The 25656-nt window shown below is 50.4% G+C and overlaps 1 protein-coding gene across 3 annotated transcripts; it reads left to right on the top strand.

The window, feature by feature from the left end:
- Window positions 1-434: 434 nt before the first annotated feature.
- On the top strand, window positions 435-21561 carry TFAP2A (transcription factor AP-2 alpha). 3 transcript variants are annotated; one of them, XM_065884606.1, is made up of 7 exons: window positions 435-467; window positions 9482-9916; window positions 13013-13064; window positions 15137-15368; window positions 17229-17347; window positions 19256-19397; window positions 21273-21561. In XM_065884606.1, exons 1-7 carry the CDS (start codon window positions 435-437, stop codon window positions 21559-21561), a joined length of 1302 nt encoding a protein of 433 aa, XP_065740678.1. The 3 variants fall into 3 exon arrangements, with proteins under 3 accessions (XP_065740678.1, XP_065740677.1, XP_065740679.1); XM_065884605.1 differs by lacking the exon at window positions 435-467 and adding an exon at window positions 4855-4906; XM_065884607.1 differs by lacking the exon at window positions 435-467 and adding an exon at window positions 8243-8269.
- The last annotated feature ends 4095 nt before the right edge of the window (window positions 21562-25656 follow it).

The following is a 25656-nucleotide window of genomic DNA, read 5'->3' on the forward strand; positions in this document are numbered from 1 at the left end:
GAAAGGGAAGAGAGCCAAGGGAAGAGCGTGTAGATGCCCCCATGGCTCGAGTGCGAAAACACACCAAGTCACACTCGCGTCGCTCCCAGCACACTCCAGCAGGCAGTCTGCCTGGGTTCTCCGGCCAGGGATTGACCGGGAAAGCGGGTTGGGGCTGCTGGGAAAAGCTGGAGCTGATGGCGAGATTGCCGCGGCTATAAATCCATCACTTCCCAGGTCAGCTCTGCGAGGCGCTGGGACTAGGGCTGGCGGAGTGAATTCCTGGGCTAGCGCGCATGCGTCGGCAGGTAGCAACCCAGCTCTTTATGACCAGGTGAGATGTTGGTGAGCAGGTAAAAAAGGAGGATTTGCCTAAGCGATTCCAGGGAGCGGGCCCGGCCGAGCCCTACAGCCCATGCCCGGCGGGGACCCGTCGCCAGGAGCGCCGAGCCGCGATGTCCATACTTGCCAAAATGGGGGACTGGCAGGTACGGGGGTTTGCCTTGGCCGGGGCTGAGGTGGGCGGGGGTGGAGCGGGGGAGGGGGCCGGGCGGGGGGAGGCGGAGAGGAAGAGCCGCGGCCCAGGGCTGCAGCGTCGTAGGTGAGGCGCGCCTGGCAGCGCCCAGGAGCGTTCCCAGGAGAGAAAGAGGGCAGGAAAACGGGCGCAGGCGGCGGCCGCGGCGCTGGGGGCCACGCGCGCCACCGGCCTGCCCGGTGCTGGGGAGAGTCCGGCGCACGCTCCACAGGTGGCCCCGGGGGTCACCGGTGCTTTGCGCTACGGACGCCACCCCCCGCCCGCCGCCAGGAGAAACTGGGGTAGATGACTAATTCAGGCGGGGGCAGGGCGCAGGCGGGCGTGCGGTGCGCCGCCAGGAAGGTTCCCTGCTCGCTACGCCTCCGATCTCGCCCTAGACCCCAGGGCGGCGCGTGAGATGGGGTTCCAGTGCACCTGTCTCTCTCCGCGTCTCCACGTTTGGGGGACCACAAGGGAGCGTGGAGAATAGAAAGGGGTCCGGCTGGACGGGTCGCGCCGGCGAGCACGTTCTTTTGGGGAATGCTCAAAAGAGTTTGCGCAAAGTTGAGCTTCTCGCTCCGTCTTCTTCCCGAAGCCACTTTTCACCGCTTGGGCTACGGGTTGGGGTGCCTAGGCGGGGGCGGTAAGTGGCGAGTGATGAGGCAGAAGGCCTAGAACTGGTCGAAACCAACGCCTCCCGAACTTGGCCCTGCTAGGCCGCGGGCACCGCAAGGCCAGCTAGGCTCCAGACACTGCTCTCCCCTGAGCCCCGGGTCCGACCCCGGCCGAGGGAGCCTGCATCCAGCGCTCCCTCCTTTTACGTTCCAGACGTTTCCCCTAAGGGAACCAGGGCGGCTCTGGCCAGGTTGGTGAGCATAGCAGCCTCTCCCCTGTCGCCGATTTCATAATGGGAACCGCGGGGCCTTCTTTTCACCCTAGCCAAGCGGAGGCCTGGTTAGGGCGAGAGTCTATGTGCCTAAAAGCCCGCGGGCCGATTTGAACCAAACCCCCGATCCTCTCAAAGAAAATTTGAGGCCCTGCTCTTTCCGGCGCGAGTTCTTTGGCTTGTTTCAGATTTCGGCCATCAGAAGTAAAGTTCAGAGAAGTCCCGTCTTCCCTACATTCTCTGGAGTTGGGGAAAGGAAGTCATCTTGCAGTATTTATTTCTTTCATTGCACTCATTCTTTTAATCAGCCATGAGCTCTTTTAGACCTCTCCTCCCAATTAAACCTAAATAAATGCAATTTCATCTCCAGAGTTAGACTTTGTGGTTTAAGGGTGCAAATCCCACACCAAATTCAAATCTGGGGCATCCACACCTTTCCCTCCCTTGCCCCGGTGGATCTCAGGGCCCTTCTTCATTCTTTTCTCTGGAGGGGAAGACTGGGTGACTCCTTGATGGAGGTCTTTTGGTTTTCCCCTCAAGCCGGGCGAACTTGGCTGCAGAATTCCTCAGCGTGAGAAAACGCCCGCAGCGCAGGCCCGGCCAGGGTCTGGGCCTCCAGTGGGTTCGACTGAGGTTCGGAAGCAGCAAGATTCCAGCCTGAAGGGGACAGGAGTGAAGCCTGGGCCTGGCTCCCGTGGGCTCACAGTTTGGCTAAGCCGGGATCTCGGGTGGGGCACGCGGATTTGGGGCCTGGAGAGGCCGGCTCCTCTGGCTTTTGCCCGTTGGGCTCCTGGGCCCACTGGGTGGCAACAGCTGGTGAAAATGGAGTCTTTCTCCTTCCCTCGTTGTCTCTCTGTCTCTCTCGGTGTCTCTGTCTCTCACACAGATACTCACTCTTCTCCCAACGCCCTCTCCACGCCGCCCTATCAGGCCTGGACCCCCGACTCCTGCCCCCAGGCCTGGCGCTGCTGTCCTGGGGTCCCGGCGAGGCCGGAGCATTGACATGCAATGAAGCGACTTGTCGTGGTAATGACGCTCACACACTACCGCGGCTCCGCTGGCTCCAGGGGCGACCGGGGCGCTCTCTCGGGCCTTTCTTCAGCGCTCCTAACGCGGGCGGCGGCGCGGAGCCCGCAGGCCCCAATCTGCACCTCAAAGGCGCCCTCGGCGGGAAAACAACAACAGTTTAGCAGCCCCGGCGGGTGTGGAGCCGGAGATCTGCGGGGCTCGGGTCAGCAAGGGGGGAAGGTGGAGAGGATGAAGGCCCTGAAATGCCTTCCCCAGCCTACAGATAGAAAGAAAGCGAAACCTAGATTTCCCCGAAGCACACCGTGGCGACGTTTTGGGGGTGTAAGATCCCCTGCTTCCGGGCCTAGGCTTTGGCCTACAGATTGCGCTCTGGGGCTGCGGCCGCGGCTGGGATGGTGTCGGTCCCCCGGGCGGCCCATCCCCCGACTTCCAGCCGCCACTTTGGGCGGCGGCCCCAGGCCAGCCCGCAGGGTGCATGGCGCTCGCGCTGGAAGTTGACCATTTTTGCGGGCGGAGCGCGGCGCCGAGCCTGGAGCTGGGTTCAGCCAAGGGCCTGTGCCGCCTTGCGCAGGCGGGGACCGGGCGTGCAGGGGAGGGCCCAGGGCGTCGGAGGGAGCCCCTCCGGCTCTCTACCTCCCTTGCGGCTCTGGTCTTCTCCCTAACTTTCGGGGCGGGGGGCTTCTGGCCTACTCTGCCGGGCTTGGGGAATTGGCTGCGGTCGTCTGGAGGGAGAGTTGCCCTTCGGCAGCTGGGGGCGGGGGGGAGCGAGTCCCCCTCCTCTCGCCTTCCTTCCACCTGTTAGGCAACGCTCGCATTCGCGACAGCCTCTACCCTCACGGCGAGGACGCACCGTGAGACCAGGGAGGCTGGGAGATTTGCAAGCAACAGGCCCAGATGGCATCAGAGGTCGTTCCTAGAGCAACTCTGAGGCGAGACCTACTGTTGTTGGGGGATTTGCCGCATTCGAGAGGGAGAAAGGAGGTTTTGACCTAGGACAAACGAGGAAGCTCGGCCAGATAAATGAATTACTCTGTATTTCCAAGGATCGCATCACGTCTTTTTTTTTTTTGGTCTCTCTTTCCTTAAAAGAAAACCTCTGTTTCACAGAAGAAAAAATTACAGAGCCCCGGTGGGGCGAGCAGGCCCCCGTGTGGACCGGGAGAGCCGAGACTGGCGGACCTGGACGACGGGGGTGGCTCCCGGGCCTCCGGGTTCCGCGCCAGCCGGGCACTGAGCCGCGAAAGCGCCCGCGTTAGTAACAGCACCAAATCATGAAGGAACTCTCCCTGCTTTAATTAAAAAGGGGAATCTTGGGAAAACTGGAGCAGATTAGCACAGCGAAGGGTTGGTTCCCTGCGATTTATTTTGATGCATGCATGACACGGCGCACACATGTCGGTATTTCGGCTCAACTCCAGAAGCGACTGTGAGTCTCTATAGGAGTTCCGTATTCCCGTCCACACTGCACCCAGGAAGCCCGTAGCCCAAATACCACGCTGAATTATCAGTCGGCCCTAGCTTCATACAAATGAGAGGAAAATCATTTAACCCATGCAGCTGTCAAGTAACCTCTTCAGGGTACACTTTTTATTTTACACGCGGCAATTAAAGGATCCCAAACCCCAGCCGAGCGACTGAAGCCGTCTGGCAAAATCTCCAACCTGGGGGGGTGGGGTGGGCTGGGAAGCGCGAAGCCAGTAAAAGTCCCAGGGCGCCGCGGCCGGAGGTGTCAGCTGCCGGGGAGCGGAGGCGATCTTTTGTTGGGCAAAAATCCTGACGTGACTTCTCCGGTCTTCGTTTGGTGGTTACATCTGATTGCGAAAGGGATAGTAATTTCTAATAAGATTGGACGGAGCCGAAAGGACAGAGCCGCTGGTGGAGGCAGGGATGAGGGAGAGGTGCCGAAAGCTGGGCCCCGGCGCGGTCGCTCGGACCCTGTGCAGTGCCGGGCTTTTGCCGGGGCGTCTCCGGCGAGGAGGAGACGGAGAAGAGAGCAGAGGAGAGGAGAGAGAAGAGTGGCATGGGGGCGGGGGCGCCGGGGCAGGGCCGCGCGGCGGGGCTCAAGGGAGATTTCGTGGGCTCCCCGGCAGGAGCGCGCTCTAGGAGCAAGTTTGCGGCTTGGAGAGGCCTTTATACCTGGGTCGGAGCGGCCGGCGGCAGATTGTGGTGCTGGCGAGCAATTGGACTATTGTTGATATGCTAATGAGGCGATTAGGCTGTTGGTAAAGAGCAGGAAAAGGGAAAACTTTCTACCATTAGAGGGAGATCTCCGAGCGCACACGGGAGCTCTTTCCCTTCTCGCCGCCTCCTCTGCGCCCTCCTCCCCTCTTCCTCGCCCTCCTCCTCCTCCGGCGCTCGCCGCCCGCAGCCGGCACTTTGCGCTTACCCAGAGAGTAGCTCCACTTGGGTGCGAGGCGGAGAGGGGGCAAATCCATTCACGCCGATCCATGAAAATGCTTTGGAAACTGACGGATAATATCAAGTACGAGGACTGCGAGGTAAGCGCGGCGCTAGCTCAGTTGTCCTCGCGGCCGCAGGCGCGGAGCTGTACTTCCCGCGTCTCCTCCCCTCCTCGAAGCCCGCTGCGAGGTGCGGGTGAGACAAACTTTCCCCAGCGCAGCGCCCGCCTCTCCGATTCGCCCAAAGAGAGCAGGGGAGAGGCTGCAGAGGGAGGATGAGGACGTTCCCTTCTTTCATTTCCCTCCTTCGGATCCCCTGTCCCACTTCCCCCTTTTCCTCCTGACCGGTTTTGACTGTGCCTAAGAGTAGAGCGAAGAGAGACAAGCTGGGTTTTCGAAGCAATTGCTGGCAATTGGGCACGCGTCCGTGCACTCTGCGTGTCTCTCCAACGAGATTCTGAGGGCCCAAGTCACCAGGAAAAGAAAGGAAGGAGAAAACCCTTTCCCTTCTTTAACTTTGTCTCTGATCTTTAATATTCCTTCTTTTATGTATTCATTCTTACCTTCCTTCCTACCATCCCCCCACCCGACTTTTCTCGAAAGGCTCTTTTCCATTTGGAGAAGGGGCCCCGCCGCGCACTTCGCTCTCAGCTGGGCTGTACCTCCCAGTGAGCGGGCTCAGTTTGGGAACACTCATCTCCCAAAGTGCTGCGGGGTCCTCCAGGTACACTATGTTATTCAGGAAGTTCTAGGCAATTTCTCTCTCTGAGCTACTTGGTGGGCGCAGCCCTGGGGTGGGGATGGGAGGCGGCACCGGGCGGAGCCGGCTGGCCGCCGGCTCCCTACTCAACCGCCGGGCACTCGGCTGCGTGACCGTGGGAATCCTGGCGGGGCTGCCGCAGCCTCCGGTGCGGGGAGCCCGCCCGGCCGGTAGAGCGCGCCGCACTGGAGCCCATTTTAAAAGCCACGATTCCCGGAGCTCGCCTTCTTGGGGCAGCCGGGGAAGCCCCAGGACTACCGGCCGGCCGGCGGGAGGCGCTGGGAAAGGGCCTGGCGGCCGCTGTCCCAACCCCCTTGCAACTCCCCGCTAAAAAGAGCCGATGAGTCACGGGAGGGGGAGGGGAGAGGGCCGCGACCGGAGAGATTACCTAAGTAAATAATAAGTTGCAGTCCCGGCTTTTGCTAGTTTTTCTTTCCTCTTTTCTTTCTTTCTTTTTGGCATGTGGAGCTGGGAATGTCAAGCTGTCTGTGTGGGCGCAGCGGCGGGGTCTTCACTTGAAATCAGAACCTGGGCTATGTGAACGATGTGTCACCCGTCCCCTTCCTCCTCTCCTTTCTGTAGACTATTTTAAATCTTTCCCGTTTCCCGGGTCCTCCTTTTCCCCCTCCCCCCCTCCCCCGGGGCACGAGGTGACTTCCCAAGGGGACGGGTGCTTATCTGGGGACTCGTGTCGTGCGCGGTGCGGGCGCAGAGACTCCATGTCGGGCCAGTCGCTTTGTTTTCAGGGCTGGGGGGCCCTTTCCGAGCTGGTCAGGGTGACACTGAGCCCCTAAGCCTCCCAGGGTGGATTGTCGTATCCGGGCTGTGGTCCGGGGCTCGGGCAATCACCTTCTCGGAGGCCGAAACCCCCGGCGGGCGGGGTCCGAAGCTCCGCGCGGCGCGAGCTGCCCGTGGGACCCAGGTGGGAGGCGATGCACTTGCACCCCCCAGAGAGGGACCCTGTGGGGCCGCGTGTGCATGTGCGTGTGAGTGAGACAAAAACAGATGAGAAGCGAGAGGAGGGAGAGGAGGATAAATAGAGCGAAGGCTGTTTCAACAACTTTGCGGTGGGCGAGCGCCGGAGCAGGGATTTCGGGTTTCCGAGCCGGCTTGGGGCTGTCTAATTATGTCGGGCTCTGCAGGGACACGCAGGAGGCGAGGTGCCGCTTGTTCCGACACCCCGGCGGGCAGAGTGGCAGCGGCGGCTGGGGGAGAGCGAGCCGTGTCATCCGGGGGGGCGGGGGGCCTCGGGCGGGAGTGGCCCAGCCAGTCAGACGGGTTTGCGCCGGGAGCCGGGAGCCGGTGCCAGCGGCGCCCGGGCTGGGCCGCCTCGCGCCTCTGCGCGTCCCGGGCGGCGTCCCGGCTCCCCCTCCGCGAGCCCCGGCCCTGGAGAGCCGAGGGCAGGGCCCCCGCCGCCGCGGAGTGTCCAGACCCGGGAGTCCGCGGGAAGCTCGAGCGGCGGCCAGGGCGAGGGCCGCGCCCGGGCGGGGTGCCGGGCCATGGAAGAGCGGCGCGGGGGCGGCCGGCCGAACCCCGAGCCCCAGGCCCGGCTGCGGAGCGGAGAAGCCCGCGGCCGGAGGCGCCCGGGAAGCAGCTCGGGCGCCGAGAGCCAGACGAACGCCCGGACGCGGGCCCCGGCAGCTCCCGGCCGCGACGCGCGGCCCCCGCGGCATCCCGAGGTCTGCCCCAGCCTTTTAGGTCTGATTGTCCTCGCTCGCTTCCTCTCCCCTCCCCCTCCCCCGCGGCCTCCCCCTGTGTGCGCGCCGGCTCGGCCTCCTCCCCCCTCCCCCCTCCCCCCTCCCTTCCTCCTCTAGGGCTCTCCCTCCTTCCCGCCCTCCCCTCTCCCCACTCCGTGCTCCTCTCTCGCGCCCACACTTTCTTTCTCACACACGCACGCAGACACATTCTCCCTTTCTGCGCGCTCGCCCTCGGTCTCCCTCTCTCCCTCTTTCTCTTTCACTTTTGCTTGCCCTGCAACCTTTTAAAATGTTGCCCCTTCCCTGTGATTCGCCAGCCGCCGCGCCGCGGCCCCCCGCGCGCTCGCCCGCTCCCTCTCTCGCCCGCTTTTTGTCTCTCGCGCTCCCTCTCCCCTCCTCCGATTTGCTACACTGAGGCTCCCGTCAATGGACTGCATTGAGAGCCGGCTCCGGCGCGAGTTGCCTCTCCGCTTCACGCTCGATTTCCAGGCATTCTTCCCTTATTAAGTATTCGTGTAATATTAATAGTCATGAATATCTGCTATTAGCAGGCTCCAGGAACGCTGCCCAGCGCGGTTATTAGAAGCTCAAGCGAAGCCGCCGCTAAGAAAAGAGGGGGAGACACGGATTAAGGAACACGCGCGCGCGCGCACACACACACACACAGACACACACACACACTTCTTGCTTTTTGCCTTTTTGAGGTTTTTCATTTTTTAAGGAACTTTGACTCCTACCCGCTCACGGCAGGATAGAGACCGTGGGTTCGACCATCTGAAGGCGCCGCTCGAATCGGTGGTTCAAGTTCGGATGGACCAGAGCGGGGCTCCAGCTCTCGGGGGAGCGGCGGCGCCGTGACCGGAGTCCCGGGTGGCGCGGGGCTCTCGGCGCCTTTTGTGTGGGGCGCGCTCGGGCAGCGGGGCAGCCGGGCTCGCTTGTTGTTTTCCACCCTGACTCGTTACCCCAGACTCTTCGCAGATGTTAGTTCACAGTTTTTCAGCTATGGTGAGTCCCATCCCCACCCCCATCCCTGTTTCCTTAGGAATTTTACTCTGGAGAACCTGGGGCTGCGGAGCGGCCCGTCCTCCTCGCCCGGCTTTCCTTCAGGGCACCCCCTTTCCGTTTGCATTGCCCTCGCTCCTCGTATCTCTCCCTCTCTTCCATCCTTCAGCCGAATGCGGTACCCCCCATCCCCCGCTCGACCTCTCCCGGCGCGCAGCCCTACCTCGCCGCTACTTCCCAAGGCGTGTTTCTTGCCACGTTTGTCTTTATTTCCTCGCCTCTTCACGTGTTCCCGAGATGTTCTCAACATTTGATGCTTAATCCGGCTACAGGAAAAATGCTGCCCGGTGTGCCCCTTCTTCCCCTCGGGGTCCGGGGCCGAACCTCCGAGGGCTCGCATTGCCTGCAATCAACTCTGTTCGCTTGTTTTGCAAGCGAATTGCAATAGAGGAACCCAAGTCAGGCGTTTCTTCTGCCCTTTGGGGCTGGGGTGGAAGGGGCGGGGGCCTCCGCCCCGGGGTGCACCTCTCTCTTTTAAACCCAAGACAAGGCTGGATCTTTCCATTTTAAACCTTGGCTTGACGTCCCTCTCTCCCCGTCTCTATCACAAATCGACCCTGTCCAGAAAAAGGCTCCTAACTGAGGAAGTGGATAAGATAAGACCTTCTTTTAGCTGGTAACTTAAACGTGGGCTTTCCTTACAGCCCTCTACGAAATATGCTCTATTTAAATAGTCATGAAATGGTAATAGCCTTTGAATGGGTATGACTGTTTTCCTCCACATAAGTAGAACAGGGTAAACAATAACGCAGTGGCAGGCAGGTTCAAATGCAGGGACAGAGAAAAGGCCGCTTCTGCTGTTTAATATTTAGTAGGAATTTTAATTTTGCGTAAGTAAGGGAGGTTCCACTCCGCAGCTTAACGGGCTATGTTCCGGGAGGCCCTTTTTCGCCTTTCCCCCCCTTTGAAAGAAACGCCTAAGGAGAGTCTCTTATGCCCCCTCACTGGCACAGTCGAATTCCCTGCGTTTGGGGAAGGGCCCTTTTCACTCCCGGAGTATTTTCTGAAAAGAAGCGCCTAGGGCTCCTTTCTCGCGGCGGCCTGCGGACGGGGACGGGCCGTTTCCCACGCAGCCCTGAGCCGTGCACTCAGTGTGGCAGCTGTAACTCGACGCCTGATTTCTTGTTCTCTGCCCTTGCCCTCGCTCTCTTCCAGGACCGTCACGACGGCACCAGCAACGGGACGGCACGGTTGCCCCAGCTGGGCACTGTAGGTCAATCTCCCTACACGAGCGCCCCGCCGCTGTCCCACACCCCCAATGCCGACTTCCAGCCCCCCTACTTCCCCCCGCCCTACCAGCCTATCTACCCCCAGTCGCAAGACCCTTACTCCCACGTCAACGACCCCTACAGCCTGAACCCACTGCACGCCCAGCCGCAGCCGCAGCACCCGGGCTGGCCCGGCCAGAGGCAGAGCCAGGAATCTGGGCTCCTGCACGCGCACCGGGGGCTGCCCCACCAGCTGTCGGGCCTGGATCCCCGCAGGGACTACCGGCGGCACGAGGACCTCCTGCACGGCCCCCATGGGCTTGGCTCAGGACTCGGAGACCTCCCGATCCACTCCTTACCTCACGCCATCGAGGACGTTCCGGTAAGAGGCCCCGCGGGCGGCGGGAGAGAAAACGCAGACCCTCCTCACCCACCCGCGAGAAAACGCCCGGAACGTGCAGCCCGGGGGGCCCTGGCTTTCCTGCCTGGCGTTTACTTTCTCGAAATCTCCTTTTGGTTTTTCGGGTGGACACTTTAAGGACCCACCGAGACAGCCGCCTTAAAAAAATGGAAAAGAATTGTACTTGAGGGTCCTGCCCCTAGAACAATGGCTCCTGGAGCTCCTTCAAACAATGCCTGCATATTACCATTGAGAAATTAGACGAATGTCACCGTTGACGGTACCTTCCCCTCTCGACGACAGTAAACTGTTTCGACGGGGAGAGGATCTAATTCCACCACTGTGTCTGTCGTGGGGATTTCTCCCTGTCCTGAAAAACATGTTAAGAGTCAACCAAAAGGGCTCATTGAAATGCCCTGGCCATTTAAAAGAAAGTGTGAAAGACACACTAGGAAAATTATTTTTACCGGATTTTATGAGTGCTAGTGATATCTGAAAGTTATGTGTATACCCTACCCTGATTAAAGAATAGTAAGTAGCAAGTCCGAGGAGGAGGACATTAAATGCAGCCTTTTTCTCTTCCTAGGGGTGCTAAGTGCTGACCTCATACATCATTAACTGGGTTCCCAACGCCTCTCAGAACCCGCTACACCCCCATATTAAACGAATGTTTTCAGACTATCGGGCAATGCATTCTTTGAGTTCTAATTCAGTTATCAATAAATGCAGTTTGAAATGATTTCTAAATAAGCATGGTATTAGCGCATTTACTGTTTACAATGCAAACCAGGCTACTGATAATTTGAAAATACTTTATGAAATTAAATTTAAACCAGCATCTCTTGCTTCAATTCTACATATTTATGGTTTGCTCACAACCTTCCTGAAATGGAATTAGAGCAAGCCAATAATTTTATTAAAGCTGTAAAGGCTCTGTTAATGCTGCTTTTCTTTGGAGAGGAAATGTATCTGGATGTGATTTTTGCTAAAATGCTATTTCAAATTACTGCATCAAATATTACAGCAATATGTCCGTTGACAGTTTAATGATGACTGCATTAGATTGCAAAGAAAATGGTCAGATGAACTTACCTGCTTGCCTGGTGAATTTAAAACATTATTTAAGTTACATAGGAAAATAGAAAATTTATTACATCTCTCATTTGGCCTAGTTAATCACTGAAATTTGTTGGTTATGTTTAGCTTCGTAACATGGAAAGCAGGAAAGTAGGCAGTTGATCCAATGTGGGGTTTAGTAAGCATTGTGTGTGTGTGTGTGTGTGTGTGTGTGTGTTTTCATACATGTTTTTAGAAACTGATACTAAACAGTGCATTTCTTGGAAAGTGAAATGAGAGGAGCAATAGCTGAGAAAAGGGCCATTAAAAAACAAACCTGGAAGTTGTGATCCTTTTAGTTCCCCTTCCCAAAGATTCTCTGAATCCTTATCCTAGTCTGCTCCTTGGAAATATCTGAATTGCAAAATAACGTTGCGAGCTTTTGGAACTACTGTGAATTAGAATTGCTCTACTTTGCAAAAATTCCAAAGTGGCTGGTGTGAATTCCTGACACCAGTATAGTCACTGTTCGTGGTGAGATTGGCCTATAGGAGAAATTAATCAAAAGATCAAATAAAAACAAGGAAACCCAGTTGCTGCTCTTCCCCTTTCCCTCCCCCACCTTTTAAGAAAAAAAATTCTTTCAAAGGAATTTGGGTCAGGAAAAGGGTTGTTTTCAATTTTCCCATTGCTGCAACAGTTAACCTTTAATAAGAACGACTGCCAAATATTTAAGAAAATCAAATCGATGGTGAAAATTATTTAATCATTAATATCTCAGTGGGGTTTTAAACTTAACAGTCTTCCCTGTATGGACAAGGTCTAGAAATAACACAAATAAAAGTATTATGCCACATTACATTTACTTTATGGGTTTAGGGTGCATGCATAAAGGGATCATATTTCCCCATATAGTTAAAACACAAGAACTGCAGCAGTAGTCATTTCTGAACATTTCTCAATTTAATTATACTTAAATCCAGAAGCACTTTAGGCAAGTTACAAATGAGAGCATTGAGTATAATAAAACCTGTAATAAAGCAACTTAGTACCATCCACCCGGAATCATTGGGATCAGGCACAATTAACAGGAGCATAAATCCAAGACGGAATGGAAAATGTTCGAATCAGTATTATTGTTGGACAAAGACTAGAGAAGGAAGTAATAGTTTTTTTAATGGTAATGCCTGTGTTTGGTAACGATTGTGAAATCTTCTATCTCAGCAGCCCTGGTGCTAATTTGTAAACACAGGCAGACATTATATTGCCTGTCAGTTTCTGCATTAGAAAACACGATTTCATTTTACTTTCTAATCACGTTTTGACTCTAGCACACACGTATACCCATCCATCTGTAAAAAAAAAAAAAAGGAAAAGAGAAACCCACACTAACAAATCCAAATCTGCTACTGGACACAGGAAAACCTCAAAGGATTTTTGTTTGTTTGTTTCTCTTTTTATCATTTTCATATCCCTATCTGATATCCAATTTAGACAGTAGTCCTTTTTAAATTTTTTTCATTTATCCATAAGTGAAGGTGTGTATATACGTTTGCTCTTTATCACATCACCTAAAACGTTTCCAATACTCCCCTGTTACTCCCGACTGTCATTTCTATTGTTTCTCTGGCTTTTGCTGCCTGCACGCTGGAATTGCTCAAGTCCGAAGCCACTGAGGCGCCAAACTAAAGCTAGGTGTATTTTTAAAGGTTGAACTGACTGTGAGAAAGATCAAAACTCGGTTTAATTTCCAAAGAAAGTTTTATTCCCCACCCCCAGCTCCTTCAAATGTGGATTATTTGCTGGGGAACGAGAAATTGGCCGTGGGTGTACAGCGAAACCTCTTGAGCTGCAAAACCCCGAATTCCAATGAGCCAAGATGAGATGTTTATATATAAATGTCACTAGATGGGAGGGGGGAATTTTGAGTCTACACCTTCCCCTCCCCCTGTCTTGCACGAAATATTCATTTCCTTTTGTTTTGATTATACATTTACATCCATGTGTATCCTTTTGTTGCAGCATGTAGAAGACCCGGGTATTAACATCCCAGATCAAACTGTAATTAAGAAAGGTAAGCCATTTCCTTCTGCATTCCAAGCATGTCCTTACAGGCACAGTGCTATTTAAAAGAACTTGCAGAGCTGTGTTTATTTTTTTCCAAGTAGGATTTCCTAAAGGCTCAGAATTAGCGAATAGATAGGCATAGAATAGCAATGCTTAAATGATCGGCTTTCAGTATATTAGTAATGGCAACAGGCTAGCTTTGTTCTGATTCATGACTTGAACATTTAATTTAGTTTAATGATATCTGGACAAACACATGAAATGTGTAATAGGTGAACAGATTTGGAAGTGGCATTTCAATTTTGTCACGGTTTTAACAGTTCAGTTAATCCATTGCGTGAGTGGCCATGAGTGTTAAGTGTATAATGCTAAAAGCAGTGCAAGTAATTTAATATTAATATAGGAGCAGATGACAAAAAGACGTAACACTCCTTAGCAGAGGGGGAAAAAGTCTTTCATGTTCTTAAATTTAATTTCTCATTAGCTGTTAAGGGTTTTTTAAACTTTGTGAATTAGGTTAACAAAATTTGGCTTTTGGTTAAAATTAGCTTTTTGAAGATGTCAGGTTTATTAGCATAAATGTTTGGAGCAGAAATTGGTTTTTAAAAGTGTCAAGTGATTTGGATGGATTTGTAATTTGTGTTGTGTTTAGTGAGTAGAAGTAAAGTTTACCGGATTAAATGCTATTCACAGCAGCTTTTTTTTTTTTTGTTATGGTGGCAATGTTACATTTCAGGATTCTAGGCACCACCAGAGGACGATGCTATATAAAACTGTTCCCATTTCTAACCCCAATCAGTATATTGTTAGCGAGTTTAAAGTTTCATTTTTGCATCTGTGAAGTCTTTGTCATGTCAAATTAGATGTGCAAGGGATAAATCTTAAGAGATGCTCTTTCCAAGTCGACATGATAATTGGCTCTTTTATTAGTAATCTCTCAAGAGTTCGTTTAACTCCTATTGTCTCTATTAGCCTCCCCAGAGCTATTAATGTCACAAGTGATCTATCCAAAACCTAGAGCCCCCCCCCCACCTCCCTATACGTCTAAAATATCCCCATTCAAGAGGGAGGAGTACTGTATACATGTGTTATTATGTCTCCATGTGGAATTTTAAGATACAAATGCATACTGTACTTAAATGGTTGTGAATGCATCTGAATTATTTTTGGTGTTAGAAATGTAACATGTTAGTACACTTTCTGCTGGCCTCGAATTTTTTTCTAAGTATGGTGGATCCAATGATGAAGAGCTTTGATTTTAACTAACAAGAACATATCCTCCCCTTCCCCCCTTCCCCCCTAAGAAGACGCTTAAGCATAAGGCTATTAACTCTTTGCTCATCAAAAGAACACATTGCTAGTTTTCCATGGTAGGCCTGTTTATCCTTCTTTCTCCCAGTTCAAAACGGGGCTTGGAATGGATTTCCAAAACTCGAGTCTTTTTCACAGATAAACATAGGAAAGGGCCTATTTATCAAAAGGACGGGGTGTGACAACAGAATCCACCACTTCCCGGCTTGGTGCCTTGAATGAAGTGCTCATTTACAGGCCGCTTTAGCCATCTAAACTCTCGGCTGATTTTAATTATAGGTCTGTGAAGCAGTTTCTCCCCAACGCTAAACCCCTCGCCCCACGAAAACTCCCGAGCCTACATAGCTTGCTCTCGGTTTACAAACGTCACCCCCTCCGCTGCACCCCAAGCCCGTGCTCCAGCACCCCGTCTGGGGCCCACTTCCCTCGGATGCTGAGAGCCGGGAGGGTCACGAGTTCACCACCATCTCTAGACAGCGCCCCAGCGGTTAAATGGCAAGGGTCCAGGGAGAAGCACAGGGCTGGCTGGCGGGGCTGGGCCGCCCCCCGGCCGCCGGGGAGACGCGCCGAGTGGCACAGGCTCCATCCCCAGTACCGGGATGGAGCAGGGACTAGGGCAGGAGATGGGGAAGGAGCCACGGAATTGTCAGGGCTGGAAGAAAAGCGGCGGTTGCGGCGCAAGCCTGGGAGCCGGCCCGGGCCGGGGTCGGGCAGGGCTCGGGAGGGATCCTCGGCGCCCACACGCGGCCTCCCCGTCTGTCTCCGCAGGCCCCGTGTCCCTGTCCAAGTCCAACAGCAACGCCGTCTCCGCCATCCCCATCAACAAGGACAACCTCTTCGGCGGCGTCGTGAACCCCAACGAAGTCTTTTGTTCAGTTCCGGGTCGTCTCTCACTCCTCAGCTCCACCTCGAAGTACAAGGTCACGGTGGCGGAAGTACAGCGGCGCCTCTCACCGCCGGAGTGTCTCAACGCTTCGCTGCTGGGCGGAGTGCTGCGGAGGTGAGGCCCGAGCGAGGCCCTGCCCGCCAAGCATTGCGCCTGCGCCGGGCCGGCGACGCGGACGGGCCTCGCGCCAGGGCCCTCCCTTCGCGGGAAAAGAAAGGGGCGGGGAGAAGAGCGTAGAACCCAGTGGGTGGGAGCTGGGGGCGGGGTGAGGCGGCGGGCGCCTGCGCACTCCGCCGCGTTCCCGCGCGCTCCGTCGTTCCGGGGGCGCGCCCGGGTCGGCCGGCGCAGCGCGCTCAGTGGGACCTCTGCCTCCTCCCACCCCCTCCCCGCGCGCACGCGCAGTTCGCCCCGCCGCGGGCTCAGTCCCGGCCGCTGCAGCCGCGGGGCGCCGCGCGCCCGCCTTTTCCCTACTCGTTCACACCTTGCAAGCCTAGAAAAACTTCCGCTCGGGCGCCTCACTTTGCCTTACCTCCATATAGGGTCTCCGATTGCAGCCCGCCGTCTCTTGAATAGGGTTTAAGTAGAAGACAATGGTTTTCTCTAGAGTCTCCGTGCCACGCCCCCGGGTCACCAGAAGCAGACCCTCCCGCGCGAGGTGCTCGCACTAATGGTTCCGATGTACCGCGTCCCCATGTGTGCCAGGCAGCGTGCGAGGCACGTTTACGTGCATTATGTGTGGTCGCTACCGACGATTGCATGTTGCATATGTGGCCAGGGATTCTTGTCTCACCCGCGCGAGGTCGGAATGATTCATTTCGTAGATGAGATTTTATAAGGGTCAGCGAGGTGAAGCACCTTCCCTCAGGGCAGGTTTGTCCCTACTCTGGGCTTTTTGCTCCTAGGGTTCCACCCAGCTTTGCGTGTGGTGGGTCTTGCGTTGAACTTTCCCAGATAATATTTTCTACTTTTTCTCCTTTTTAATTTTTAATGAGAAAGTGGACCAAAACTTCATTCTTTTGACATTTATTCATATATCTGTTTATAGACCCAGATATCTGCTGTGATGGGTATATCCCATACAAAGGCTACAGAGTTTAACATCAGCTATTCCACTCTTTCCTTCCTCCTTCACGGTCATTTGCTGTCCCTTTGTAATCTTTCATTGGCACAGATCTGAATCCGCCCTTTGCCTTTTTCTCCCCCTTCCCCCCTCCCCAATATTGGAGACTGTTTACCTAGGGGAGTATAATCTAATCCACACAATTAAAGAGCACTTGAGTAGGGAATAAAATCTGAAATTAATTAATTTGCTGTTTTATTTAAACAATTTATCTTAACCACTTTCTGATTATGGGAGTCTATTTAGACATCTATTTAGAACCACCTCCATCGTCTCTGAAATCAGGGAAATTTTTAAAGGCTGATATCCACTTTTGAATTTTCTGGTTAGGCTGGTGACATGGCATGTAAACAGTTGGTGAAATGAATTTCCCACTGGGGCTAAAGCCAGAGAAAGAAACCTAAGAGTGATGATAACTTTGGTTACTCTGAATAACCTAACAGCAGATCTTGCAAAGACAATTTAAAGACCCCATTGGGATTTGTGTGATTGTAACAACAGGGAAAATATACAGTCATCAGTTGAACTCAAAAATACTTCACACCCTAGAGATGAGAGCTGTGTTTATTTGTTTGTGGTTCTTCTTCAGAGAGTTGGGAAATCAGAACCTTCCAACCTGCCACAATAGTTGCAGTAATAACTGAACACAGGGGGTGCTTTAGAGTTTAAGAAGCATTTATTGCCTATGTTCTTTCTGTACCATTCCTTCCTAGGTTTCCCTTCCTTACATATCTCGGGGCCAGGATCCTTAATTTTTAAAAGTACATTTTAGGAAGTTGTCAAAATGACTACAGTGTGATGCAGAGCAACCAAATGTTTTCTGAATCCCTTTCTCACATGTATTTGTGAAACAGGGCGAAGTCTAAAAATGGAGGAAGATCTTTAAGAGAAAAACTGGACAAGATAGGATTAAATCTGCCAGCAGGGAGGCGTAAAGCTGCCAATGTCACCCTGCTTACATCACTAGTGGAGGGTAAGTGAGTTCCCTTGCTAAAGAGAAGGGAAGTTTCTTCTGAGAAAATGGCTAATATTCAGTGGGCAGATGTTTGGCTGTATTTTGTCAGTTGGGCAGTTTCATTTTTCCAGAAAACATAACCAGAAGTGAACGGAATTCGTGTCAAAAAACTATTTGCATTTATTCCTGTCCTCCTTTCCTCTTCCCCTCTGCCACAAAATTACACCTCCCTAGCCCAATTCTGACCTAAACAATGTGAAAACTTAAGAACTGCATATTCCTCAAGTTCCAGTCTCCTTTATAGAGCTCAGCAGTAAATCACTTAAGCTATTCTGACATCTGCGTTTGAGAAATGCGTGACCATTACTTCCTGAATTAATTTGGGAATCTTTGACCTGCATCCTGATTTAAGACCATCCTGAAAGCTCAGGGTTATATGCCCTTTTAGGTTTTTGTTTTCCAAACATATGCTCCCTTATCTCTCATTTAATTGTGCTTCTCTACTGGAGAGGAAGAAAAGTGAGCAATTTTAGACTTTGAGTTATTTGGATAGGAAAAGAAAAAAGAAATATAAGCATTGCAGAAAGTGTCTCAAGTCAGCTTTTTACACACACACACACACACACACACACTCGCTTCTAAACCCCTCAAAACAAAGGCTCACCCTGTCCTCACTCGCTGTTCTAGATACATCAGAATCCAGTCACAGCAGTCACATCCCTACTTCCTCTAGATCCCTGTTAAGTTTGTCCGATACTAAATTGGCTTAAGTTTGGGTGTGTTGGAATGAATGTATCGTTCTTTTGCATTTTCCTTTGTGTTCCGTTGGAAACGTCTTATGCCAACAGGAAAAAGAGAGGCACTTAAGTTATGGTGCAGATTTCAAAACTACCATTTATATTTAAAGAAGGCACTTAATCTTATTTATATCTTGTATTTGAGGAGACATAGTATAATTGAATTCAAGTTCTAGCTTTGTAAATAATTTTAAAAATATTTAAAAACATAAAATTGAGGAGAAACCCTATGAACCATCCGTTAATGGTGCCCAAAATGATACTAATGTGACTGTTAAGTCATAAGCAATTGTTCAGTGCCAGAAACTCAGCTACAGTAGCATTATATTAAAAATAGTACCAGTACGTTGGGAACCCACCGTTCAGACCCCAAAACAATTATACGCAGAGAAAATGGTAGTAGCGGCTTTGGGTGTAGTGTGAGAGTGTGCATGGTTTTGGGGTTGAGTCCTGTAGCAGGGAAGCAGTTTCTGGAGAACTGTTATTGTTTGTGATCCGCTCCATTTTATGGAAACAAGCTCAGCGGAGAGGGCTTTGATGCTCTAATTGGCGCATGCGTTCTTCCGGAGCTGGAGCTAATGGCAGGAAGCCCTGCAGTAAAAACCAACTGGTTCAGGAAATTAAAACCAAAGATTCGAAAATCAACAACACAGGCAGACTCAGTGGAGTGACCCTCAAATCCTCTTGGTTAATCGGTTTGGATGAACAGATAATTATATGCGATAAAGTTAAAATGTAAACCCTTAGTCGTTCCCTTGCAGAAAAGCTCAAGGAGTAATTATGAATATCATTTATGAATGTGTTGATAGGTGTGAGGCTGGAATACAAGAAACATTTTGAAAGAGAAGGTGGGGGAATGTCATCGGGGTTGGGGATGAGGCTGGAGGGGAGTTGATGGGATTTTACATTTTCCAATCGCCTGGGCCTTCTAGGCTAAGTGGCCATTTTCCCTGGGAAGTGCAGCCACCAGATCCTACAGAGAAGGAAAGAAAATGCCTGAAATGGGAAAACAAGTAGTGTGTGTTTCCTACAACATCTGGGTTAAGAAAATAAGGGAGTTGGGAGGCACTTTTGATCCCAACTTTTTTCATTCTCTTGCCCTCGCTCCTCTCCTCTCACCTCTTGCCAGGAGAGGCCGTCCACCTCGCCAGGGACTTTGGGTATGTGTGCGAAACTGAATTTCCTGCCAAAGCAGTAGCTGAATTTCTCAACCGACAACATTCCGATCCCAATGAGCAATTGACAAGAAAAAACATGCTCCTGGCTACAAAGTAAGACATTACCTCTTCGGGGTCTCTGTGTCTCACTGTCAAGAGAAACAAAAATCAAAATCGTTTTTGCTCTGGTTTTGGGCCTCTTTTTCCTTTTGTGTTAATCAGCTCTGTTGTAAATATTGAAGTTACAACACAATCTAATAAACCGTAATTGATTTTAAAGGGGCAATACAAGGAAGATTGTGAGTGCGTATTTCCCACTTTCCCCTCTCTTTCACCCCACGTTCTCATTTTTTTAAAAAAAATTAACGTGTATGGGGGTGGGGTATAGTAGGGACTTGATGGAAGCTGAGTGTGGATTTGCGACTATTTCTGGTCAGAAAGACCAGAATCAGGTCCTTTTTTTTTTTTTAACCTTGTATTTTATATTGGAGTATAGCTGGTTAACAATGTTGTGATAGTTTCAGGTGTACAGCAAAGTGATTCAGCTGTACACATACATGTATCTATTCTTTTTCAAATTCTCAGAACCAAGTTCTTAAAGGAGTGACACACTTGCCTGTATCAGTTTTTGTCTCTTATCGATATGTTCTCCAAGGGCAAGGATTAAGCAGTGGCCTGCAAAATGTTCAAGCCAGAAGCTGTCCTAGTTTCAACCCTAATCCCTTCTCCCATTTCTTGCCTTCCTTTCCATCCTCCTCAAAAGTGCTGTGTACACACACACACACACCACAAGTTCTAGCCTACAGGCGAGATGTCAAATAGGTTTCAAAATGGCCCAAGTTATATTCCCATTGGTGCCTGGGCTGAATAGGCTTCTGCAGGTGGTGTGTGAAAAGAAAATGACTGTTTTGATATGTTTTCTGGAAATTAAAAGGCTTGTTTGGAAGCCCTTAATTATCAAAGTCCATGTCACAGGAGGGCATGGAAGCAGAGGCAGCGGCCTCAGGCAGGGCAGTTTCTGGCCTGGGGACACCAGCTGGCCTTGGAGGAGGTAGTCTGCCACTGCTTCCTGTTCTCCATCCTCCCTTCACAGCCCCCCACCCAAAGGCTGCTGCTGCCTCAGGGAGGCCCACCTAGTCCTTGCTTCCCAGGTTCAGAGACTGAGCTTCCCCTGTGCAGGCTGCATCGCCCATATTTCAACTTTTCCCTCTTCTCTTAGCTTCCTAAACACACCCATATTCACAATTTCCCTAGACAATTTTTTTTGGTGTATGGGAAAAGAGGTGGAATGGGAGATTGAAATGTCTGTTTCTTCTTCCCCAAACCACTCTGACTTATCCCCAAGGAACATTTTTTTTTTCTGGTGACTTTTATTTTTAAAGGCAAAATAGTCCCAAGAAAAGTTTTGCCTTTCCTGTGCACATCCACCCTGATCTGAAGGTGAACGAGTGGAGAGTTCATCCCCCCGAACTGCTGCCCAGGTCTCTAGAAGATTAGGGAAGAGGGGGCTCCATAGTATTTTGAGCAGGACAGTTGATGGGTGCATGCTATTGGCTGTTGAAGAGATGCTTGCGTTTCTGACTCCTTACCCCTCTGACTCACCTCTGTCTCTCTCCTAACGTGTGAAATGTTTTCTTGCGTCTAGGATGCTTGGTGTGAGCGAGAGAGGAGGGGGTTAGAAGTTTGGTGCAGTTGAGAGGTGAGAGACACACACACACACACACACACACACACACACACGTCAAGAGAGAGGCATGTGTGCAAGTGTTTAAAGAGCAGGAGATGTTTAGGCGGACTCTGACAGGTGGCTGGGTCTCCCAACATGTGCCCCTCCCCCCCAGCCTGTCTCTGGGGCTCTGGGTCAGGTCAGGTGTCGGCGTGATCCAGGCAGAGGTAACGGCAGGGAGCAAGGTTTTCTCTTTGCTGCGGATGCTGCTGGCTGCCCGGCCTCATCTCTCTCTCTCTCTCTCCGCTCCACTTGTGCTGCAGACAGATATGCAAGGAGTTCACCGACCTGCTGGCTCAGGACCGATCTCCCCTGGGGAACTCGAGGCCCAACCCCATCCTGGAGCCGGGCATCCAGAGCTGCTTGACCCACTTCAACCTCATCTCCCACGGCTTCGGAAGCCCGGCGGTGTGCGCCGCGGTCACGGCCCTGCAGAACTATCTCACCGAGGCTCTCAAGGCCATGGACAAAATGTACCTCAGCAACAACCCGAACAGCCACACGGACAGCAGCGCCAAAAGCAGTGACAAAGAGGAGAAACACAGAAAGTGAGGCGCTCTTCCTGCCCCACCCCCTGCCCGCGCCGCCTCCCCGGCCCCGGCGCGCCCACCCACTCCATCTCCATCGCCATCATCTCCATCATCGCCATCTCCATCTCCATCACCAACCCCCCCCCCCCCCCCACCGATCACCACCGGCAGGTGACAGCTCCGGGATCAGCAACCCCCCACTGCTGCTACTGCTGCTGCTGCTGCCGCCGCTGCCGCCACCGCCTTCGGTCCGGAGTCTCAGGGTCCCGGGGACAGCGCTCCACTGTGAGCGGGGCGATCCCGCAGTCTCAGGCCCCGGCCCCGGCCCCGACTTCCTCCATCAGCACCAACTCCCCTTTGCCCTCGTGTGGAGCCTAAGAGAACAGAACAGGCCGTGAAGCCAGCAAAGAAAAGTTCTGTCCGAGTTTGTGAACCTTTTTTTTTTTTTAAACTAACAAATCAACAACGACAACGAAAAAAATTTAAAACCTTTTTTTTTAGAAAAAAGAACGTAAAAATTAAAAAAAAATTATATGAGCTTCATGGGACGGAATCACCACCTTCTCTTACATACTTCAGATTGTAGCCATACTAAAAAAAAAAAAAAAGAAAGAAAAAAATGGCAAAAAAGGCTAATGACATTTTTATCAGTATTGTGAATAAACTTGAACACAGATACTCGAAGTTCCATGTCTTGTCTTCAGTTCTAGAAGTTTTCCCTCTTCAAGGTAAAGCGACCAACTTGAACTCTCTCTGGCAACACGATTCACAGTTCTATAAGGGAATCAGTGTTCACGTCTCTGTATATATTTATTTATGTGTAATTTAATGGGAATTGTAAATATGGTGAGTCTGTTTTAAGCCTTTTTTTTTTTTTAATTTATCTGGTGATCTCGTTTACCTCTTGTTTAGTGGGTTTTGAATCTTCCCTATTAGTTCTTCATGTGGTTCATGGTACTTATTTAGGAATCCAAGGTTTGGGGGATTTTTTTTTTTCCTCTGGTATTCATGAATTTAGCCCTGTTGTAGCATGTTAAAGACGACAATGAAACAGCTGAACAAATAAAAAAAGTAAAATAAAATTTTATAAATAATTAGTATTACATTTAGCTTTTCATTGAACTGAAAGAAAAAAGTGATATTGGACCCTGGAAAGACTTTTAACTTGAGTGGTTTGATAGCCGTTCTATGTATTGTGGGGAGAAAAAAGAAAAGTTTAGTTTATTCCACTGTCCTCCCTTAAAAGCATCATTTGAGCAATAAGTGAGTATTGTCTTTACACCGAGGGTTAGGGATCCCCCCCCCTTTTTGTTCAAAGAACTTCAAACATTTGGGACCACCTGGCATTCTGTATTCTCACTGGCCATTTTGGAAGCAGTTCTAGCTGTATTGTACTGAGTTGTGCTGGCAGTAGTTTCCATGCCTGTCAATGTATCATAGTCCTTTGTTGCCCAGATAAATAAATATTTGATACGCTTTATGTCGATTTTTTTTATTCAGTGGCTGTCTTTACCCAGGCGTATTTTTGTTCTTGGCAGTATTTTTTATTCAGTATGGTTACAGTAATTGAGTTTAACTCTCCCTTGGCAATTGCTCCTTGCAATAAGCAGCTGAACCCATTGTTTCCCTCAAGTATAATAAAAACTTACTTTCAACTTGGAGTTCAGAGCAGGGTATCATTTAGATATTCCACTGAGTCTGTATTCAGACAAATGACACAATAAAACCCAATGTATTCTTTTGGATAAAAGATTGTTTGTACTGCTAAAGGAATGACATACTATCTTTTCCTTACTAGAAACATTAATTTTATTAAAAATAAAGTTTTATTTATGTTGATCCTTTAGGTTTTCATTTGTGTTTTGAAAACCAAAATATAAAACCTTCAGAGCCAAACATTAAGGATGACAAGGAAGATGGAGAGCAGACAGAAGAACCTCTCGCTCGCCCTCCATAGCTACTTTGGAATCTGTCTCGGAGGATAACTGAAATTTAAACTGTTACTTCATTAACACAAAGGAAATGCCCACTGCAAAATTCACTTACTTGCTCTGGCTTCTCAGTGGCTAAGCCATGCAAATGAGTGAAAACTAGCTCTAGTTTTCTGGGAAGAGTGGCAGAAATGTACACGGAGCAGGGACAGAGAGGACACATCGTCTCCCACGTATTTTAATATTTCATTTAGAGATGAATTCATTACTGTGCTGTTCGCAGTAGCTCTTGAGGTAGCAGAGGGGACTGGGAAGCTCTGTTGGTTCCCAGAATCTTTTCTGCCTGCCCCCTAAATGCGCACCCACCCCTTTCCCTCACCACAGGGCTCCTCCTTGGACCTTTTAGAAATACAAAAGCTTCTCTGAGGTGGGGCGGGGAGGGAGGTGGAGGGCTGCGGATCCCGCCCCCCGCAGGCCCGTCCTAGCGCTTAGCCCTCACAGAAGGAAGGACTTCCTGTACATAAAAGTGGCGAATTCAGAGCTTTTGTAAACTGATTTGGAAAGTCTTTGCTTTGGGAGTGAGGAGGATTTTTAATGGTTTAAAAGAAGAAAGTGGAGGTTGTTAACTGGAAGGTTCACAGGAAAGGTCATAGGGAAAGTATCTAGGCATACTTACCGGAGGAGATTCAACATTTGTTCTTCCGGTTTGACATTCTGAAGGACTAAAGAAGCAAAGCATTAGACAGTGTCCATTTTGCAGACTTTTGCTTTCTAATCTCCTTATGGAAGGCGGTGTAAAATCAATCTCGACAGACGAACGAGAGTTGGTGGACTCTAAATTCTATTTTCCGAAGCCAGAGAATTCATAACAATGGTGGGTTTAAAAAAAAAATTTCAGATGGAAAGTGTACTCTCAGAACGCGATGCGGCAATTGTTTTTTAAAGCGGTTATTTATTATTTCCTAGAGAGACTGGTTAACTGTAACGTAGATGTAACAAAATAATGAGGCGAATGAACCCTAACTGTACATACTCTTGACAGAAATGAAATGCACACAGCACCGTAGCAGGGGAAGTGAAGCATTGTCTATCAAGGCTGTTTTTCTTGGCTGCATCTCAGATTGTGTGAGGATCCTAACCTCGGGCACAATAGCATTCATAAACAGCCATACATTTGCTTCTCTTTCTCCAATGACACATAAATACTCATTTTAAAACGAAAACAATCGTATTAAATACCATTCATTCGTATCTGGATTTACAGATGCTTGTTATGTTGGAAAACCCGAACCCAGTATAATCCTTGCATCCTGAGAAGGATAGAAGGGAAATAGTGTGTTAGAACATTGCAAGGTCACAATAAACAATGGTTTCCAAATGCACAGAATTAGTTGTTTTTATTCTGTAGTAGGACATGCGGAGGATCATGGTATTGTCATTTTCTTTTTCTTTAAACAAAACATTTAAAGAAACTATGCATATTTTTAAGGGGTGGGGCGATTGGAGGGGGTGTTATTAAAAATGACTTTTATGGCTATACGGATTTTGGCTTTCTCTGTTGTGACCAACGTGTATTTTCTAAAACACACGGTGATTACTTGACAGGTCAGGTGCTTATATACTAACAATAGTGATTCTCTTTGGATTGACTCAAGTTAGGATACACAGTTGAATTATGAGGGTGCTTGCTAGGCTGTGCTAATTACCACGCCCAATTTTTATGGAAACACAACGTTCCTTCCAGTTTGGCAGTCATCATTACCCCTTCTATTCTCCAACACCCTTTAAAAATCACAATCCAATCCATTCCTCCCCCAAATCGAATATTAACATAATTTGAGTTCTTGATGGAACTACCATCAGGACTGCAATGCCCCGCAGCTGAAATAATATTTAAAATAGAAGGGATTTGACATTTGAGAAGTCAGTGGCTTGAAATACCCAGTTGTACTTAGCTAATTCAGTCCTTAACCTCTGGTTTCAAATAAATCAATTACAGTCGATTCCAGTTCAGTTCAGAAGTGCACAGGGTTTTAGTTAATTGAATACATTGTATTCACTAGCTAGGAATATTCATTTATCAAAATTTCAAATTTAATGTACATTTCTTCACAACTCAGGTTATGTTGGATTGCACAATCAGATCAAAGTTGCCCTGGTTTCCCCAAATGCTGCTTAAAATCTAA

The sequence above is a fragment of the Phocoena phocoena genome, chromosome 10 (assembly GCF_963924675.1).
Source record: "Phocoena phocoena chromosome 10, mPhoPho1.1, whole genome shotgun sequence".
Taxonomy (NCBI): domain Eukaryota; kingdom Metazoa; phylum Chordata; class Mammalia; order Artiodactyla; family Phocoenidae; genus Phocoena; species Phocoena phocoena.

What these genes read in the sequence shown, in the direction of transcription:
- TFAP2A (XM_065884605.1), top strand. Translation starts at nt 4,856, where the DNA reads ATGAAAATGCTTTGGAAACTGACGGATAATATCAAGTACGAGGACTGC. An exon ending in TCAAACTGTAATTAAGAAAG is followed by an intron (nt 13,065 to 15,136) that starts GTAAGCCATTTC and finishes CTGTCTCCGCAG; the next exon opens with GCCCCGTGTCCCTGTCCAAG. An exon ending in GCTTACATCACTAGTGGAGG is followed by an intron (nt 17,348 to 19,255) that starts GTAAGTGAGTTC and finishes ACCTCTTGCCAG; the next exon opens with GAGAGGCCGTCCACCTCGCC.